Genomic DNA, 19,402 nt, shown 5'->3' with positions numbered 1-19,402 from the left:
CTGGTTTTCTCTTATCGTCTTCCAGGACAGCCTCTGAGATGATAAGCAAGAAACTTACTCTGTTAGGGCGGGACCACTGCCTGGAGGACCTTTCTCCCAAATGCCTGCTCTTTATCAGCAACCAGGTCCAAGCGGTAATGCTTTGCGAATGTGGAGTAGCTGGACCGTGTCGCTGCTCTGCAAATCTCCTCCGGAGTGGCATTGGCTTTCTCTGCCCATGAAGCTGAAACCGCCCTAGTTGAATGTGCCTTAACTAGAGGAGCTTTCCTCCCTGCCAACCTGTATACTTCAAACTGTCATCCTAATCCATCTGGCGATGGTGGATTTTGATTCCTTAAATCCTGTTTGTGACCCCGCAAAATTTCACATTCACAAACAAAGATTCTGTCTTCCTGAAGTCTTTGCTGATATCTAAACTAAAAGGCTACGCCTAATGTCAACTAAACTGAATTCTCCTTCCTCATCACCCACTGAGGAAGAGTAAAATGTTGGCAGGATAATGTCCTGAATTCTATAAAAAGTAGAAGAAACATTGGGGAGGAAACTAGGATCAGTTTTAGGCTAGGTTCACACCGTAGCAATGCGGGAACGCCGCGAATCCGCAGTGTTTTCCCGCATCGCATGCCTCCCGCCGGCAGTTCACACTGCCCTATGCGGACTGCTGGGAGTGTCAATGAAATCTTAATGACACCCCCAGATCCGTCCGCATATCGCAGTGCGATCTGCACACTCGGACAGGAATCGGATCGCATGGTGTGAACACCCATGCGATCCGATTCTGCTGCAGACCAAAAAAAGGGTCCCGTGCGAGTTTGCGGCGGGTGCGATGCGAATTCAGCCATACTATCTGTATGGCTGAACTCGCATCGCTACAGAGATCGGATGTGATTTGCACTGCAGTGCGGTGCGAATCACATCCGGATCTCCCACCCGCAGCAGTGTGAACCCAGCCTATAGCACAACCCTATCCTCCAAAATCAACAAAAAAGGCTCTCTAATTGATAGCACCTGCAACTCACTCACTCTTCTGGCTAAGGTGATTGCAATCAAAAAAGCAGTCTTTAGAAGTACCCACTTAACATCAGATTTCTGCAGAGGTTCGAAGGGACTATTTGTAAGTGCAACAAGTACCAAGGATAGATCCCAAGAGGGACAGGCTCTGACCTTCACTGGCCTGGTCCTGGAGAGGGCTTTAAAGAAACTCTTTACAAAACAATCTTTCTGCGGGGGACCTGAAGAAAAATGCTCAAAGCGGCAGCCTATACCTTCAGGGTGCTGATAGAAAGCCCTAATTCCACTACTGCCTGGAAGAAGTCCAACACTGCTGGAATTCCTGGTTATTCCTTCCCCTGTTCTGATAACCAGGAATTGAACCTCTTCCACACCTTGGTGTAAATAGCCCTGGTTACTGGTTTATGGCACTCTAAGAGAGTCTTGATGACTCTTTCTGAAAAGCCTTGGGCCCTTAACAGCTGTTCCTCAGATACCACGCTGTAAGTCTGAGGGTTTCTGAGAATGCCGGATAGGACCCTGTGTATCCAGATCCTAACCTCATCGGAAGAAGGGGACTGCAAACCAGGCCCTTCTTGGCCAGAAAGGGGCTATCAAATTGAGATCCGTTTCCTGGGTCTGAAATTTCTGGAGGACCGCCACGACTAGCCTTACTGGGGGGACGGGGGGGACGCATCGCAAAGGCTGAAGTGCCATGCCTTGGCGAAGGCATCCATCCCTCTGGCTTGATCCCGCGAGTGCAGGGAGAAGAACTGAGCAACTTTCTTTTGCTTTCTGAGGCGAACAGATCCACCTCTGGTATGCCCCAGGTCCTCACAACCCGCTCAAATACTTCCTGGTTGAATGACAATTCGTCCTGTTTTACTCGCTGACGACTGAGAAAGTCTGCCAGAGAGTTCTGAGTCTCCTTTAAATGTACTGCTGACAGTTTGTGCCCGGTTTGATTCAGCCCAAGCAAAAATGTTGCCTATTATCTGCAATGCAGGGCTCCTGGTCCCCCCCCCCACTTGTTTATATATTCGACAGCGGCCGCATTGTCCGACCTTACTTGAAGATTCTGTCCCTTTATTCTTTGCTGAAAGGCTACTATCGCCCTCTGCACTGCCAGTAATTTCCTCTGATTTGAGGTCTGTCTGGGTTACACCTGAGATCAGGATCCTTGAGCCAGATCCTTTTGCAGACATCCGAAGCCCCAGCCGAAAGAGCTGGCGTCTGTTGTCAGCACATAACAGACCCCTGTCCAACTTGCGATCGGTTCGCCCCCACCACAGTGTCCTTTTGGCTCAGGTGGATCTAGGCATAGGTTGATCCAACCCCTGCTGGCTGCCATCCCAGCTCTGCAGAAGGAGAGCCTGTAACGGGCGCTGGTGGAACCTTGCCCAAGGGGCTGCCAGAAAACAGGATGTCATTAAACCTATCACTCTCATGACTTCTGACTTGGGCTTTCTGATTGGTCTGAATCTGCGCTACTGCTAGACCTACTTTCTCTATCTTTTCTGGCGGGAGGAAGACCTACCTCTTTACTGAAGAAATTCTGTAACCCAGGTACCGTACCTCCTGGGTTGGGATCAGCTGGGACTTGTCCAGATTGATCAACCAACCAGAGAACACAGGAAGCAATGTGCCTCCTGTAGATTTTCTTCCAGCTGCTGGTAAGACTGGGCATATCATCCAGATAGGGGATCACTGTGATGGCCCTGATGTGCAGCGGAGCTAGGACCTCTGCCAGGATCTTCGTTAAAATCCTGGAAGAGGATGCTAGGCCAAACGGTAGTGCCCTGAAATGGAAGTGGAGAATTTCCGAGATCACCCTGACTGCCAGTCTGAGGAATTTCTGGAATTCCCAATGTATCAACCCATGCAATATGCATCCCTGAGATCGATCGCACCATATAGCAATCGGAACACAGGAGATTAGTTACCGAGATGATAGACTCCATCCTGAAATGCTTGTATCTGTTAAACTTGTTCCGGGAGGGAGATTGAGACACAACCTGAACTTGCCTGCCGGTTTTCGAACTACGAACACATGGGAATATACCCCCTATCCGCGTTCCGTATCTGGTACTCGGCTGATGACCTGTTGATTCAGCAACTCTCCCAACAGTAAACTCAGAGCTTCTGCCTTCTCTCGGTCTCTGGGTAACGGGGTTACTAAAAAAGTAGGTGGGGGAATGGCGTTGAACTCCAACTTGTAGCCATTTTCTATTCTCTTTAATAAGGCTTGAAGTTGCCTTGGTCCATTGTGGGAGGAAATCCCCCAACCTTCCTCCCACTGGAACACAAGAGTCACTGGGGCTTTGGGGTGGTTTGAGGAGGATTGAATAGTATTCCTCCTCTGCCACATCCCTTATGACTTGTCCAGTGTTTTTTAGGCCGACCCTCTCTCTCCTGCTGGGTCTGTTGTCTAAAACCTTGAAAAAGACATCTGCCCTCAGGCTTCTTCTTTTTCTGTCCTGGGTATGCTCCATGGCCTCCTGCAGCCCAGAACTATAGAGGTGATCGCTTGAGAAAGGCAATCTACAAAGCCTGAGTTTTGATGCTGCATCACCCAACCAAGCTTTGAACCATATAGCCCTACTTGTGGCATTAACCAAAGCTGCAGACCTGGCCGCTAGCTTTACCGACTCTGCAGATGCGACGGCTAGGAACCCAACTGTTTTAAATAATAAAGGAAAGGATTTTAGCAGCTGTTGTCGGGACGTGCCTGCAGAAATGTGAGACTGCAACTGGGTTAACCAGCATTCAAAATTTCTAGCAACACAGGTAGCTGCAAGGGCTGGTTTAAGCCAAATAGAAGAGGCGTCCCAAGCCCTCTTTAGCAGCACATCACCCCTTTTGTCCATGGGTTCCTTAAGGGATCCCAGATCGTCGAAGGCCAAATCAGTCTTTTTGGAAACCTTCGCTAGCGGTGCATCCAACTTAGGAACCTTGTTCCAAGGCTGGGCCGTGTCTTTTTTAAACGGAAATCTACGTTTGAGCCTGGCTGAAAAGAATAGTCTCCTTTCAGGGTGCTTCCACTCCAGCAAGATGGGGTATACTAGAGACTTGTGCACAGGAAAAACTCTGGATTTTTGGGCAGAGACCCCCTGATACATGAGGTCATGGTTATAGTTGTACCGACTCCTCTCTGATCTCTAGGGTGTCATAGATCGCTTTTAATAAGTCCCGAACATCGTCCAGTGTCAATTTGTACCTGGACCCTCTGGAGCAAGCCTCCTCCTCTTCAGTATCAGACCCGGAGTCTGCTTGAGAAGAGGCAAGTGATCTGGGCTCTCTCTCCCTTTCTTCCGTATCCTACTGACTGGGCTCAGATAGGGAGGGCAAACTTGCTGCTCTAGATATGGACACAAAGGGACCCTGCAACCTATCCATCATTCCTCTAAATGATTTGAAAGTGGATGCAATGTCATCTTTTACTGACGTAAGGATCTTATGACACTCTGTCATGGAGTCATCCTTAGTTAAATTATTGACTCATTTGGGGCAAAGCAGTTTCTCCCAATTGGGACCGAGTTTTGTCCCACAAACGGCACAGTTTCTCCTGGAAGGCTGCATCTGAGACCTGTCCTGTGCTTTACTTTTAAATCAAGACAGAAAACAACCTGTGAGCGCCTATCACCAACCCCCAACACCACTGTGCTCAGGGGAAGGAGAGAGGTACCCAGCCCTTCACCTGTGGTTCCCCACCCAGGGAAGGACTTTGGTCACAAGGAACTTACCCCCTCCCAGAGGGAGCCATGGGCTGCCCTCACCTCGCTTACCTGAGAGGTGCCGGTGCCAGAAGAACTGGAGTTAACCGCCTGAACTGCAGCAGTGTCACAGCCTCTGCTGGATCTACACAGGCTCCGGACGCCCAGCAAGCCACACGCTGCGCCTGGAGACCAGAACCTTGTCTCCCGGCACCCCCTGATGATGCAGCTCCACCGGAAGCCGTGTCACTTCCGTTCGTTGGAATGCATATGCCTCTCCTTGGATGCACGCACATTCGTTGCTGTACCCGGAAGAGCCGGGCAGCATGCATCCCCGCGATGGGCGCAGTTAGTTCACTGGCGAGCCTCAGGAGGACAAGAGTCAGATCTGTGTGGTGCAATGAAGGTAGGGGACCCGCTGCTCTTCAGGGGTCCAACTTGCCCCAAGTTTGTAGGCAGCGGTGTACAAGCAGCCCTCTCTTCACTGCTCTAGACAGAGGGGCGCTTTGGGCAGAGAAGAAGGTAACTCAGAGGATCCTCCAGGACAGTCCTGGAACATAGAGCTCCCCAGATTCCTCACATGCTTCCTTCCTGTCCAGCAGGAAACACAAAAACTAAGGGGAATGGCTGGAGGATCTCCTCTTAACCATTTGGGTGAATGTGTTTCCTGTCCCGGAGGTAGGAGCGCTATGTCTCAGAGGCTGTCCTTGAAGACGATAAGAGAAAATATTGTTTTGTTTTGTTTTTCAAAATTGACACACTTTTTTGTTTATAGCGCAAAAAATGAAAACCGCAGAGGTGATCAAATACCACCACAAGAAAGCTCTTTTTGTGGGAAAAAAGGACGTCAATTTTGCTTGAGTACAGCATTGCACGACAGTGCAATCGTCAGTTAAAGCAACGCAGTACCGAATTAAAAAATGGCCTGGTCATTAAGGGGGTAAAACCTTCCGGGACTGAAGTGGTTAAAACGGGCCTTCAGTCATTTTTTTCAACTTTCATTCTATTAAATCTTCTGCCTTTGATGTTTTAACTTTGGATAGTAAAACATTTTTTTTCTGCCAGTAAATACCTTATACAGCCCTTTTCTTTTTTTCTTCTCTGGTAAACAGCCTAGGCTTATGACATCATGCACAACTCTCTCTCTTACTCTTGTGAGAGTTTGCCAGAAAGGGAGGGGGGGGGGATGAGTCAAAGGAGGGCCAATGAGAGCTGCAGAGCTGGAGGTGTGTCTGTGTAAATCCAGGAAGTGAACAGGCAGCAGCTTCTGCTGCCCACAGTTAAAATGGTTGCAGCCAGACTCAGTGGAGGGAGATTTCTGCAGCATATTGGGCAAGTACAGAATAAAATAATATGAAAAGTGGTTGGAGGGAAGCTTCAGAATGGCAAAGATATTTTTAGTACAGTTTATGTGAGCAGACTACAGTTCATCTTTAACCCTATAAATGCCATGATTGCAGCACAGCCCCATAGACTTGCATTGGTTGCATTCCATGGTGGGAACTAAGCACAGTACACCATAGCCCTGAGAACTGCATACACAGGTTCAGATGGGTGGTTGGGGGGAGTTCAACCACCTGGTCATACCACCCCCTAGCCATACAGGTGAATCCTAACTGCTGCAATGTTTATGCTGTACCTGTATGTTACTGAGCACAGTGTTTCAACGCTAGCCTAGTCGTAGTAAAAGGATGTGTGTTGTGTGGACTCAGGTGCTAGGTAACTGTAGCCCTTTACACCACACCCAATATTCTGCATTACATAGTCACACCCCTATCCGCCTCTTTATAAAAGGTATGTAGCACTGACCCCGAAGGAGCGGCTGGTTTTGTTGGGCTTACTGTTACCTTCTTGACCTCGTGTACGTCTAGGGGTTACCCGAGGTAGATGGCCCAAAGGACTGCAGAGACTGACACTGAATCCACTTTGATTATATTTATTTGACAACAAGTAGATAGAACAGTCTCTCAATGAAGGGTAGAGGGTTGGGTAGGAAGTTCAGGTACTCTTGGAACTGAAAAAGATAGGAAGTCTCTCACTATAAAAATCCAGAGAATTACTGTTCACAACTGGATTCTCACAGCTACCGAATAGACCTCCTCTCACTAGGCCTAGCAGCCGATAGAGTGTTTGAATAAAGCAAAGTCTCTGCCACTGACTTGATATAGAACACTTGAACAAAGTCTATGCCACAGAGTTGATGTAGAACACTTGTGAATAAAGTCTCTGCCACAGACTTGAATGTAACTGAAGGATGTACATAAATTTAGAGAGCTATCATACGGTACCAGTATCTCGCAGCCGGTCCGGCGATACCGTATGAATGTAGATTCACTTGGCGCCTTTCAACTGAGCCTCCTTCTGAGAAGCCAGCCTTATGCATGGCCTTCTCCCGAAGAGTCCTCCCCTGGTTGCTTCTCCAGTTGCTGGGCCTCTCCACAGATGAGACGGCATCGGACCACCATTGAATCCTCCTCCCAGTTACTTTGCCTTGGGCTAGCCAGCCCTGAGACTTGGAATTGGATGGATCCGCACCCCAGGCCATGAGGGCTGGTCAGGAGGACAAGGACCAAACAGACAGAAAAATCTTCTGGACCGGAACCCAGAAGCATTTGATGTCAGTACCTTAACCACTTGCCGCCCGCCCTATTACAAATAGACGGCGGCAAAGTGGTTTCATAATCCTAACCGGACATCATATGACGTGATCAGGATTATGAGCCGCTGCGCGCCCCCGGGGGCGCGCATCGCGGCGATCGTTGTTGCGGGGTGTCAGTCTGACACCCGGCAACTACGATCTCGGTAAAGAGTCTCCGACGGAGACTCTTTACCACGTGATCAGCCGTGTCCAATCACGGCTGATCACAGTGTAAATGGGAAGAGCCTGTGATCGGCTTTTCCTCACTCGCGTCTGTCAGACGCGAGTAGAGGAGAGCCGATCGGCTGCTCCTCTGACAGGGGGGGTCTGTGCTGATCGATTATCAGCACAGCCCCCCCGAGGATGCCCACACTGGACCACCAGGGACGCCACCAGACCACCAGGGATGCCCAGCAGAGGTAATCCTCCAGGGATGCCAGTCAGGCACAATGGATGCCAATCAGTGCCCATAATGGATGGCAATCAGTGCCCACAATGGGCATCACTGATTGGCATGCATTATTGTTTGGCACTGATTGGCATCCATTAGTACAGTATAACACCTGTGTTGCTAATGAGTGCCCACCTGTGCTGCTAATGAATGCCCACCTGTGCCGCTAATGAGTGCCCACCTGTGCCGCCTATCAGTGCCCACCTGTGCCGCCTATCAGTGCCCACCCATGCCCATCTGTGCCGCCTACCCATGCCCATCTGTGCCACCTACCCATGCCCATCTGTGCCGCCCATCCATGCCAATCCGTGCCAGCTATCAGTGCCAATTTGTGCCACCTATCAGTGTCCATCCGTGTCGCCTATCAGTGTCGCCTATCGGTGCCGCCTATCAGTGTCCATCAATGCCACCTCATCAGTGCCACTTCATTGGTGCCCATCAGTGCCGCCTTATCAGTGCCCATCAGTGTAGCCCCATCAGTGCCCATCCGTGAAGGAGAAAACGTACTTATTTACAAAGTTTTGAAACTGAAACAAAAAAAAAACATTTTTTTTTCAAAATTTTCGGTATTTTTTTATTTGTAGCACAAAAAATAAAAACCGCAGAGGTGATCAAATACCACCAAAAGAAAGCTCTATTTGTGGAAAAAAAATGATAAAAATTTCATTTGGGTACAGTGTAGCATGACCGCGCAATTGTCAAAGTGCGACAGCGCTGAAAGCTCAAAATTGGTCTGGGCAGGAAGGTGTTTAAGTGCCCGGTATTGAAGTGGTTAAGTACCCTCTCCCAGAATGTACAGCAAGATGACACTCCCACTGGGCTGGTTCAGAGAAAGAATGGCACTCAATACGCCTAACTAAACTGCGTTCTCACATTTGCCAGTGGTGACAGTGACACCTGTGGCCAAGCAGAACCCAGTGCAATCCAGCTAGACTGGTACTGAAACCATAATTTGGTATAATTGACCCTAAAACACAACTGTGGCTTTAGGAATTTTAAATAGAGAAAAACACATAGCGCGTGCTCTTCAGGAGGCGGCGCTACTGGTATAAAGCTGAGAGAAGGTTTACCTAGCCTGGAGAGGTCTCCTCACTTCCCGTGTGTTGGAGAGGACAGGAAGTGATGGGGAATCACTTGGACAGGACACAACTAGGAACATTAATTCTATTCTACTCTCCACACAATAAGAAGTTGTGGCATTAGAATGAGATCATTTCCAGTCATAGCTGTGAGCAGCTGCTGCACCAAACCTCCAGCAGTGCCCTATTGAAGAGCGCGGTGTGTAGCTCAGTGTCGGCTTACCTCCTCTGGGCTTTCACAATGAGTAAGGAGAAAGCCCAGACTCACCCAGAGGAAGGTGCACTCACGCCAGTCAGTGTCCACATTGTCCGCGCCAGCCAATCAGCGCGCCCGTGAGCCCCAGTCAACGCGAGCTCATCTCCGTCCCGCGCCGTGATTGGTTGAGACGGCGTTACATTGAATCAGTCCTGGAGTCGCCCCGCAATGCAGAACAGCGGAGGACTGGCACAGTGATCGGGGCATGTGTGTGTGCCCGGCAGAGGAGTCCTACCACCATGGCCAGCTTCGCCTTAACCATCGTCAGACAGTAAGTAGATCCCCACCCCTATGTACACCAGGCGGCTGTCTGCAGATCCGCAGGAGAGAAAGGTCACCAGTGAGACAGAGAGGGGATCAATCACTGGGGGCCACTGGATCCTGCCGGGGGGGGCTGGGGGGACACACACCTCCCACTGGATCCTGCCTGGGGGGGGGAACACACCTCACACTGGATCCTGCCTGGGGGGGGGGAACACACCTCCCACTGGATCCTGCCTGGGGGGGGGGAACACACCTCCCACTGGATCCTGCCTGGGGGGGGGGAACACACCTCCCACTGGATCCTGCCTGGGGGGGGGGAACAAACCTCCCACTGGATCCTGCCTGGGGGGGGAACACACCTCCCACTGGATCCTGCCTGGGGGGGGGAACACACCTCCCACTGGATCCTGCCTGGGGGGGGGGAACACACCTCCCACTGGATCCTGCCTGGGGGGGGGGGACACACCTCCCACTGGATCCTGCCTGGGGGGGGGGGGGGGGGAACACACCTCCCACTGGATCCTGCCTGGGGGGGGGGGGAACACACCTCCCACTGGATCCTGCCTGGGGGGGGGGGGGAACACACCTCCCACTGGATCCTGCCTGGGGGGGGGGGGGAACACACCTCCCACTGGATCCTGCCTGGGGGGGGGGGGAACACACCTCCCACTGGATCCTGCCTGGGGGGGGGGGGGGAACACACCTCCCACTGGATCCTGCCTGGGGGGGGGGGAACACACCTCCCACTGGATCCTGCCTGGGGGGGGGGGGGAACACACCTCCCACTGGATCCTGCCGGGGGGGGGGCACACGCACCTCCCACTGGATCCTGCCGGGGGGGGGGGAACACACCTCCCACTGGATCCTGCCGGGGGGGGGGCACACGCACCTCCCACTGGATCCTGCCGGGGGGGGGGGCACACGCACCTCCCACTGGATCCTGCCGGGGGGGGGGGCACACGCACCTCCCACTGGATCCTGCCGGGGGGGGGGCACACGCACCTCCCACTGGATCCTGCCGGGGGGGGGGGCACACGCACCTCCCACTGGATCCTGCCGGGGGGGGGGCACACGCACCTCCCACTGGATCCTGCCGGGGGGGGGGCACACGCACCTCCCACTGGATCCTGCCGGGGGGGGGGGCACACGCACCTCCCACTGGATCCTGCCGGGGGGGGGGGGCACACGCACCTCCCACTGGATCCTGCCGGGGGGGGGCACACGCACCTCCCACTGGATCCTGCCGGGGGGGGGGCACACGCACCTCCCACTGGATCCTGCCGGGGGGGGGGGACACACGCACCTCCCACTGGATCCTGCCGGGGGGGGGGGGCACACGCACCTCCCACTGGATCCTGCCGGGGGGGGGGGCACACGCACCTCCCACTGGATCCTGCCGGGGGGGGGGCACACGCACCTCCCACTGGATCCTGCCGGGGGGGGGCACACGCACCTCCCACTGGATCCTGCCGGGGGGGGGGCACACGCACCTCCCACTGGATCCTGCCGGGGGGGGGGCACACGCACCTCCCACTGGATCCTGCCGGGGGGGGGCACACGCACCTCCCACTGGATCCTGCCGGGGGGGGGGCACACGCACCTCCCACTGGATCCTGCCGGGGGGGGGGGGCACACGCACCTCCCGCTGGATCCTGCCGGGGGGGGCACACGCACCTCCCGCTGGATCCTGCCGGGGGGGGCACACGCACCTCCCGCTGGATCCTGCCGGGGGGGCACACGCACCTCCCGCTGGATCCTGCCGGGGGGGGCACACGCACCTCCCGCTGGATCCTGCCGGGGGGGGCACACGCACCTCCCGCTGGATCCTGCCGGGGGGGGCACACGCACCTCCCGCTGGATCCTGCCGGGGGGGGCACACGCACCTCCCGCTGGATCCTGCCTGGGGGAGGGGCACCCCCCTCCCGCTGGATCCTGCCTGGGGGAGGGGCACACACCTCCCACTGGATCCTGCCTGGGGGAGGGGCACACACCTCCCACTGGATCCTGCCTGGGGGGGGCACACACCTCCCACTGGATCCTGCCTGGGGGAGGGGCACACACCTCCCACTGGATCCTGCCTGGGGGGGGCACACACCTCCCACTGGATCCTGCCTGGGGGAGGGGCACACACCTCCCACTGGATCCTACGGGGGGGGGGGCACACACCTCCCTTTGAATGAGGGGAGGAGGTTGTATTGCTTATTTATTATTTTCAGGTTTACACAAAGTGACAATATCAAGAGACAAAACCAGAGAAGATCTACAAATATCATCCAGTGTTTTATTTATAAATGTGGAACAAATACACATGGATCAATAGAAGCCTGTATATGTCATAGAAATGGGGGGGGGGGGGGGGTTGAAAACTTAAAATCTAACCCCAAAAATTTGGGGACGTTCGCAGTGGCCACACCTTAAAATGCTCCGTTTTTACTGCACAGGCCGGTGACCCTTTTGAGGTATGCTGCGCTGCTTCAGCACATCGCACTGTTTACATTTTTTTCTTTCTACAACTTTATTGAGAATGTGCAGCGGCGTCCAACACACTGGAAAAATGTGGCGTGACCGCATTTTTCCACACCGCGCATCGCACTGGTATTGCGGTGTGAACAGGACACATAGAAGACAATTGCATTCTGTTTTCTCTTGTCATTACGCCATTTATCGCGCTAAAGATGACCCTGTCATAAAAAAATGTTGTCATCCATTCAGTGATATTTTTGTTAAGAAAAACGGATTCAGTTTACATCAGTTAACATCCTCCTCCTATTTAGTTCTGTTCCTTTTACATCTGCTTCCAGAACAAAAATAGACTTTTTAACCCCTTCCTGCCGGTGTTCTGCCTAAAACTCCAACTTGCCAAAATCTCCAACCACGTCCCTTCCGGTGATTCTGCAACACAAATAATTTGAGATTTGGAGGGGTTGGCTGTTTTCACAGAACAGCAGCGTATACACTATGGTACACCATATAATCAGTGGGCATTGTAAGTCCGCTCGATACTGACCAACAACATGAGCGCCTCCACGGCGGCGACACCTTTTTTCCTTCTTAAGCCCCGTACACACGATCAGAAAGTCGTACGGAAAATACTGCTTTTGGATCGTTGGTACAGAGCTTTCGAGAGCCGATCTTGATAGTTCGTCCGATATTATTCGGACATGCATGGAAATTTTTTTGCGTGCGATGCCAGATCGTACGATTTTTGTTTAATCAGCACAGCTATCATTCGAAAATAGAATACAAATGCATTACAACACATGGCATCACATCAGAAAATGCTTTGCATTCATTAAGAGTTATGGCTCTTTCACCTGGGGCGGATCAGTGATGATCCGCCCCGTGGATATCTGCTTGCTTAGCAGGGATCACTCCGTCGATAGCCGCTGAGCAGGAAGATGACCGATCTGTCTCTGCACACCGCGCAGGGACAGACCTGTCAGAGCGCCGCTCTCTCCTATGGGGGATCGGATGAAGGCGGACCGCAGTGTCCTTCGTCCCCTGACCCGATGACGGATGGAAAAGTAGGTTTCTCCTCCGTCACACTTTTTCGGATCGGAGCGGGTCAGATGTCAGCGGACATGTCACCACTGACATCCGACGCTACATAGACCTCTATGGAGCATCCGTTCAGGTCCGCCTGAAAAACTGACAGGTGGACCTGAACGGAGCTGTAGTGTGAAAGAGGCCTTATACAAGACATTCTGTGAATGGCACCTGTGCTGACCAAATGACCGCCTATGTTCATCAAGCAGCATGGGGCCCTGAAGTTAGCAGAATTCAGTGTAGTAGCAGTGCCTATTACAGTGATTTCTAGCTTCCACAGGGATTGGTCAGGTATGGTCCAAGCTTGACTAATGTAACTATACAAAAAGGCCATGCCTAAACTTCAGCTTTAAGTGAAGATCCTCAGCTTGAGCAGCACAATGGTGTAGTGGTTAGCACTCTCGCCTTGCAGTAAAAAAGGGTCGCTGGTTCAAATCCCAACCATGACACTACCTACCTGGAGTTTGCATGTTCTCCCTTTGCCTGCGTGGGTTTCCTCTGAGTACTCTTCCGGTTTCCTCCCACACTTCAAAGACATTCTGATAGGTTAATTGGCTTCTGTTTAATTTGGCCCTAGTATATGAATGTGAGTTAGGGACCCTAGATTGTAAGCTCCTTGAAGGTAGGGAATGGGTATGTGAATGTATGATGTATATGTAAAGCGCTGAGTAAATTGAAGGCGCTTTATAAGTACCTTTTAAATAAAATAAAATAAATAATAACTCCTTTAGCACATCATCACACCATACTCGCCTCTCCGGCGGCCTGTTTCCCTGAGTGCAGGATCTAAGGCTGGCCAGAGATGAGTCTTTTATTTATTTATTTATTTAGTTCAACCTGATGGTTGTAAACTGACTTTATATCCCTATCCACACACTTGATGTGGAATCGTACCCTCTGTGTTTTTGTATTCTGACAGCAGGGAGACTTGCCTGCTGCCAGAACACGCTGATCAGCGCTGCCGGCTATAGCTTGCAGTGCTGATTGAGTGGAAATTTTCCAACAGGCAAGTCGATTTGTTAGATCAACTTCTGTACAACCGCAGTGCCAATACATGGATCGAAATTCGGCCAGTCCCTACTGAACCAGCCGAAATTCGATCCATGTATGGCTGGCTTAATTCCTTTCTATGACCTCTACTGTCTACGTCACTGCTGGGAACACAGAGTTCTGAGACGAGTATAATATTTCTTCTACAATGTCCCACCTACTATATCTGTCACCCTGGTAGGATTCTTTTTTAAACGCCCCCATCATCATGAAATCAAATGCTTGCTGGGGGAGGGAGCAGAGTTGGCCAGCAGAGGGCGGACAGCAGTAGCTATAAGTATGATTCCGACTTTATGCAGAGAGACTGAACCTAGCATATCAATCCACCCAAAGTGCAGGGGCTCAGAGACAAGATCTCTTGTATAGTTGCCAACAATTACATTTAAAACGGCCTCCAGCATTGGTGTTCAGTGTTTTCTTAACAGACCACACACTCCCATGCTGTTGTCTGGTACTACGCTTCTACGGTCAGGTGGAGATCACTCTAACAGTAAATGTCACATGCCCAAAATGCTTGCAAGCTCTCACAATAAATTGCTGAGTCTAGAGCTTATAGGTCCATAACCATAAGGTGAAGTGGCAGAAAAAGGGTGGCAGAAAATCTGCAACTTAAGAATGAAGTGGTAGTGCTGGATCCACAAATAACTGACCCCAAGCATAAGCTAAAGACCAGGCCAGTATGGGTCCAACAATAGAATGCAGAACAAATGCAAAATCCTGAAGCTCTTGGTACATGTAGGTCACTCTGCTTGACAGTTTTGGCTTCTTTTGGTGCTGGAGTGTTGAGGGCACATTGCTGCCACTCTGCATTCTGTCAGTGGCTGCACCATGGCATCCTCTAAGTGGTGGTACCTGATGTGCTGGTGCACAAGGTCTTCTCTGTAGGACATCTCTGAGGACTTTATTTAGCCATCATACCTCTCCTGTACTGGCTGGCCAATGTCCAACGGCTTTAGTTTTACAAATAACAACATAGAGCATTTTGTAGCATATATGAGCGCGCTGATCAGAAAATGATATGTGTTCTCCAGAATAGACTGCATGAATGTGTATTTTATGCTATTTTTGTTTTGTCCGCTGCTTCATGTGTGTATCTGTGGAATGAATGTTCAGCTATGCATATTAATAAACTCTCTCTCCTCCATGCAGTGGGGAAACACGCTACAACAAAGAAAAACTACTGCAAGGTAGGATTTATAAAAACATTTTTTTACTGTTTTTCAGCGAACCAGGGTTAACAAAGAGTACTGGTCACCAGTGCCCACATAGCAACAGCTTTTCCAAAAGATCTTCCAACAGTGCCAATCTAAAGGGCTCCACTTTCAAAAGGCTCTTGAAGGACACCCCTTGAGATCCTGACGTATACAAAGGTCTGCACTGAAACGCATCCATTGCCACAGGCAACTGGCAATAGTTTGCTGAGGCTCCATGAGGCTTATAATGGAGGCGGTCCTCACTTGTGACTTTTGCAATAGTCAAAATCAGAGTACTTGATGCACCTTGGTTTCACGGTCTTCCAAGTTGCTCTGCAGCAGCACTTATGTTTGTCTGTGAAGGTTTTCATTGATCCAGGTTGTGGTATAGCTGGAGGTAGTCAAATTTCACTGGACTTGTTTAGTAATGTTGAATTCCTTTTATCATCCAAGTGGTTTCAACAGTCTAAGCCCTTGTACACACGGTCGGACAATCCATCGGAATGTGTCCTATCGGACCATGTCGTTGGATAGTCCGACTGTGTGTGGTATGCATCGGACTGATTCCGTCCGAATATCCGTCGGACTCAATTTTCCAACATGTTGGAAATATTTCCCGACCAACTGGGCCGATCGGATCATGTGTAGAGAATTTTGTTCGGACCAAGTGCCACGCATGCTCAGATCAAATTCCTACATCAAAGCTATTGGCTACTAGCCTGAATGTAGTCCCATCGTAACGAAATTACGTCATCACGTTCTGAAAGGTCGGATTTTTCGACAACTTTGTCCGACCGTGTGTATGCAACAGTTTCGGACAAGATCCGACGGACAAAATCCGACGGATTTGGTTGTGGAAATCTCCGACCGTGTGTACAGGGGCTAAGTGTTGGAATTACACCTTAGGCCTCATGCACACTGGGTGTTAAAAACGCCACTTTTAGGAGCATTCTACTTTTTTTCTGCCGCTGAACACCCTTCATTGTTCGCCTATATATCCATGCACACATAGGTGTTTAGAGGCAGAAAAAACCCTAATGCCAGTGCATTCAGGAGCAGCAGCGTTTTGGTTGAAAAAATGCCTGACATGCCTAAATGCGTGTTAACGTTAGGGTTATTCAGCACTTGAGCGTTAATTTATTTTAATGGCCAGAAAAAAATGATCATTCTGGACAATGAAATGAATTGACAACCATTCGCTTGGCGTGCCTAAATGCGGTTTTATGTGCAGTTTTGACACTGCTTTTCTCTTGCCAGGAGAAAGGCGTTCAGGAGAGCTGGGCCCAGTGTGCATGAAGATTGACTTGCGATTGGTGGTGTGAGCAGCATTGATGTACATGAGAACAAGATGGTCTCACACCTCCTGTAACAATCTCAGTCAACATATGTCTTGACACATTTCATGGTGATTGGCTCAAGGCAAGTTAACCATGTGGATGTAAATGCTGGGATATGTTTCCTTCATTCATTAGAACTGAGAAAGCCATTTGGATGGGTGGCAAAACATCTTCAGCATTACAAAACCAGTCTAGGTAAAAGTGTAATGCCGCGTACACACGATCGGAATTGTCGTTGGAAAAAGCTCTGATGGTTTTCCCGATGGAATTCGGCTCAAGCTGTCTTGCCTACACACGGTCACATCAAATTCCGATCATTTATAACGTGGGGATGTACAACACGTAAGACGAGACTAGAAAAAGGAAGTTCAATAGTCAGTAGCCAATAGCTTCTGTCTCGTAGTTGAATCTGAGCATGCGTGATTTTTGGCATGTCGGAATTGCATACACACGATCGGAATTACCGATAGAAAGTTTTTCCATTGCGAAAATTGAGAACATGCTATACATTTTTGGCTAGCGTAAATTCGGACAGCTAAATTCCGATGGAGCATACACACGGTCGCATTTTCGGATTAAAAGCTCTCATCGGTCTTTTTCTGGCCAGAATTCTGACCGTGTGTACGCGGCATTACAAACTATGTATATTGTGCTATAATTCTTTGAAGATCCAGTCTGTAGATTAGAGGGAAGTAATTGTAAAGCTGTGAATGTCACAGTTTCATCTATACCAGGGGTCTAAAGACTTTCCAAGCAAAGGGCCAATTTTCTGTCCTTCAGGCTTTGGGGGGGCTGGACTGTGACTAGTGGATGTATAAAATGCCCTGGCATCAGTGTCCCATCATTGGTATTGAAAGGAGAAATATTGCCCCATTGAGAGGGTTAATAGAGGTAATGGTGACCCATCATTGGTGTCAGTTGATGAAATATTGGCCGAGGGCCAGATAAAGGCAAGCAAAGGGCGCCCCTGGTCCTTGGTTTAGAGACCACTGATCTATACAATTCATCTGCTGGGGCTTCTGGTCCCAGCACAACTCTGCTTGGTACATGTGATAAAAAGCTATGGGAGTTTTTCCGATACCCAGTGCACTGCAGGGTGACACTCAAGGAGAGAAAGTAAGTTGGCTGGCATAATGACCCATACCAACCAAAAAAATTTATAAATCACACAAAAATGGCTGATTTAGGCTACATGCTACTGTAGTTTGTATATTTTTGCTTTATTAAATTAGCCCATATGTCATGTCTACAGGGCAGGGTGTGGATGCGCCTCTCTCTGAAATTGGCTTCAAGCAGGCCGAAGCTGCTGGCAGATTCCTCAGCGGTGTGAAATTTACTCATGTCTTCTCCAGTGACTTGGTTCGGGCAAAGCAGGTGAGTTAATTTCTTGATTTTATTTAATGTCTCCTGTGGTATTGCTAATATTTTTTAACCTTTTCTGTGTTATGATATAATGTAAAAGACCTATGGATTTAGCTTTAAAATGTTACAGCATAAACCTGCAAATGTACAAGAACTATGTAGAAATGTATTAAATTGCATTTGTGGTCCCTGCTTAACTTTGACTTTATAGATGTATTTGCTGGCAAACCTGACAGGAGCTCTGAGAGGGAGAGCTGAACTGCTGAGCCATTGCTGGGAGCATTGAGGATGATTTGCTCCACAGTGCCTGCACATACAGAGAGCAGCAAGAGCTTGCTTTAAAGTAGAAATACGCTCAATCAAATGGCAAGCGTCCATCAATACAGACAAGTGAAAACAATACTCCCACTAAGTCTATGCATGTATAGATTGATGCACTTCTTTCTTTTACAGCTTTTTGTATGAAAGTCCACAGTCAGGTAACCATTCTGCTCACAACACATTAGGCGGCACATGACGTCATAGTCTCGGGTTCCAATGAAACGTCTTTCACTAATAACAGACATGCATGGCTCATTCGCCAATTGGGAAACTGCACTAAAAGTGCTTCGACTTTGCCTGTATCCCATCAATGGTGGAACGTAAAGATTGTAAGGGGGCTGAGTGACATCGCAAGTTGCATGGTGATGCTGATAATAGCCAGTAGTTTTAAAGGTGGATTTCTTGAATATTGGTGCACAAACAGAATTCAAACATTGCCTTATACATTTATCAAGGTACATGTGGTTTATGCCTATTTAGTGTTCACTTAGTACTACTAGAGTTAATGTCCGCTTTAAAGGGTAATTCGCCCCTTCCTGACTAACGACGCTACAAAGCAATTTATTCAGGGTATTTCCTGCCTCGACTACTGCAACTCCCTCCTCACTGGCCTACCTTTACACAGGCTATTCCCCCATCAGTCTATTATAAATGCTGCTAGACCAGGGGTGTCCAAACTACGGCCCTCCAGCTGTTGCAGAACTACACATCCCATGAGGCATTGTAAAACTCTGACATTCAAAGACATGACTAGGCATGATGGGGATTGTAGTTCCTGAACAACTGGAGGGCCGTAGTTTGGACACCCCTGTGCTAGACTAATACACCTTACTAACCGATCCATGACTGCTTACCCCTCTCTACCAATCTCTTCATGGGGCTTCCCCTACCCCATCATATAAAATTCAAAATACTAACCATAACATACAAGGCCATCCACAACATCGCCCCCAGCTACATCACCAACCTCATCTGCAGATATCACCCACAGTGTCCCCTCCGCTCCTTCCAAGACCTACTGCTCTCTAGCTCCCTCTTTACCTCCTCCCATGTTCGCCTACAGAGCTTCTCCCATCCTCTGGAACTCCCTGCCCCAGTATGACTGGTCAGCCCCTACCCTGTCTGCCTTTTAGGCGATCCCCGAAAATGCACTTATTCAGGGAAGCCTATCCCATTTTCACCTAAGAACTATACTCGAGTCC

General features: G+C 50.0%; 1 protein-coding gene across 1 annotated transcript in view; it reads left to right on the top strand.

Annotated features, from left to right (window-relative positions):
* Positions 1-9,031: 9,031 nt before the first annotated feature.
* The window catches only part of TIGAR (TP53 induced glycolysis regulatory phosphatase), a 32,374-nt gene continuing 22,003 nt past the window's right edge, over positions 9,032-19,402 (top strand). Inside the window, exons 1-3 of the mRNA XM_077468510.1 lie at positions 9,032-9,398; positions 15,137-15,174; positions 17,770-17,891. Of these exons, the coding sequence (XP_077324636.1) occupies positions 9,367-9,398; positions 15,137-15,174; positions 17,770-17,891 (192 nt within the window). The 5' untranslated portion in view covers positions 9,032-9,366. The remainder of the gene's footprint in view (positions 9,399-15,136; positions 15,175-17,769; positions 17,892-19,402) is intronic.

The sequence above is a fragment of the Lithobates pipiens genome, unplaced genomic scaffold (assembly GCF_037356315.1).
Source record: "Lithobates pipiens isolate NorthernLeopardFrog02 unplaced genomic scaffold, aLitPip1_a1.2 Scaffold_8, whole genome shotgun sequence".
Classification (NCBI taxonomy): Eukaryota; Metazoa; Chordata; class Amphibia; order Anura; family Ranidae; genus Lithobates; species Lithobates pipiens.
This window is presented reverse-complemented; position numbering and strand designations above follow the sequence as displayed.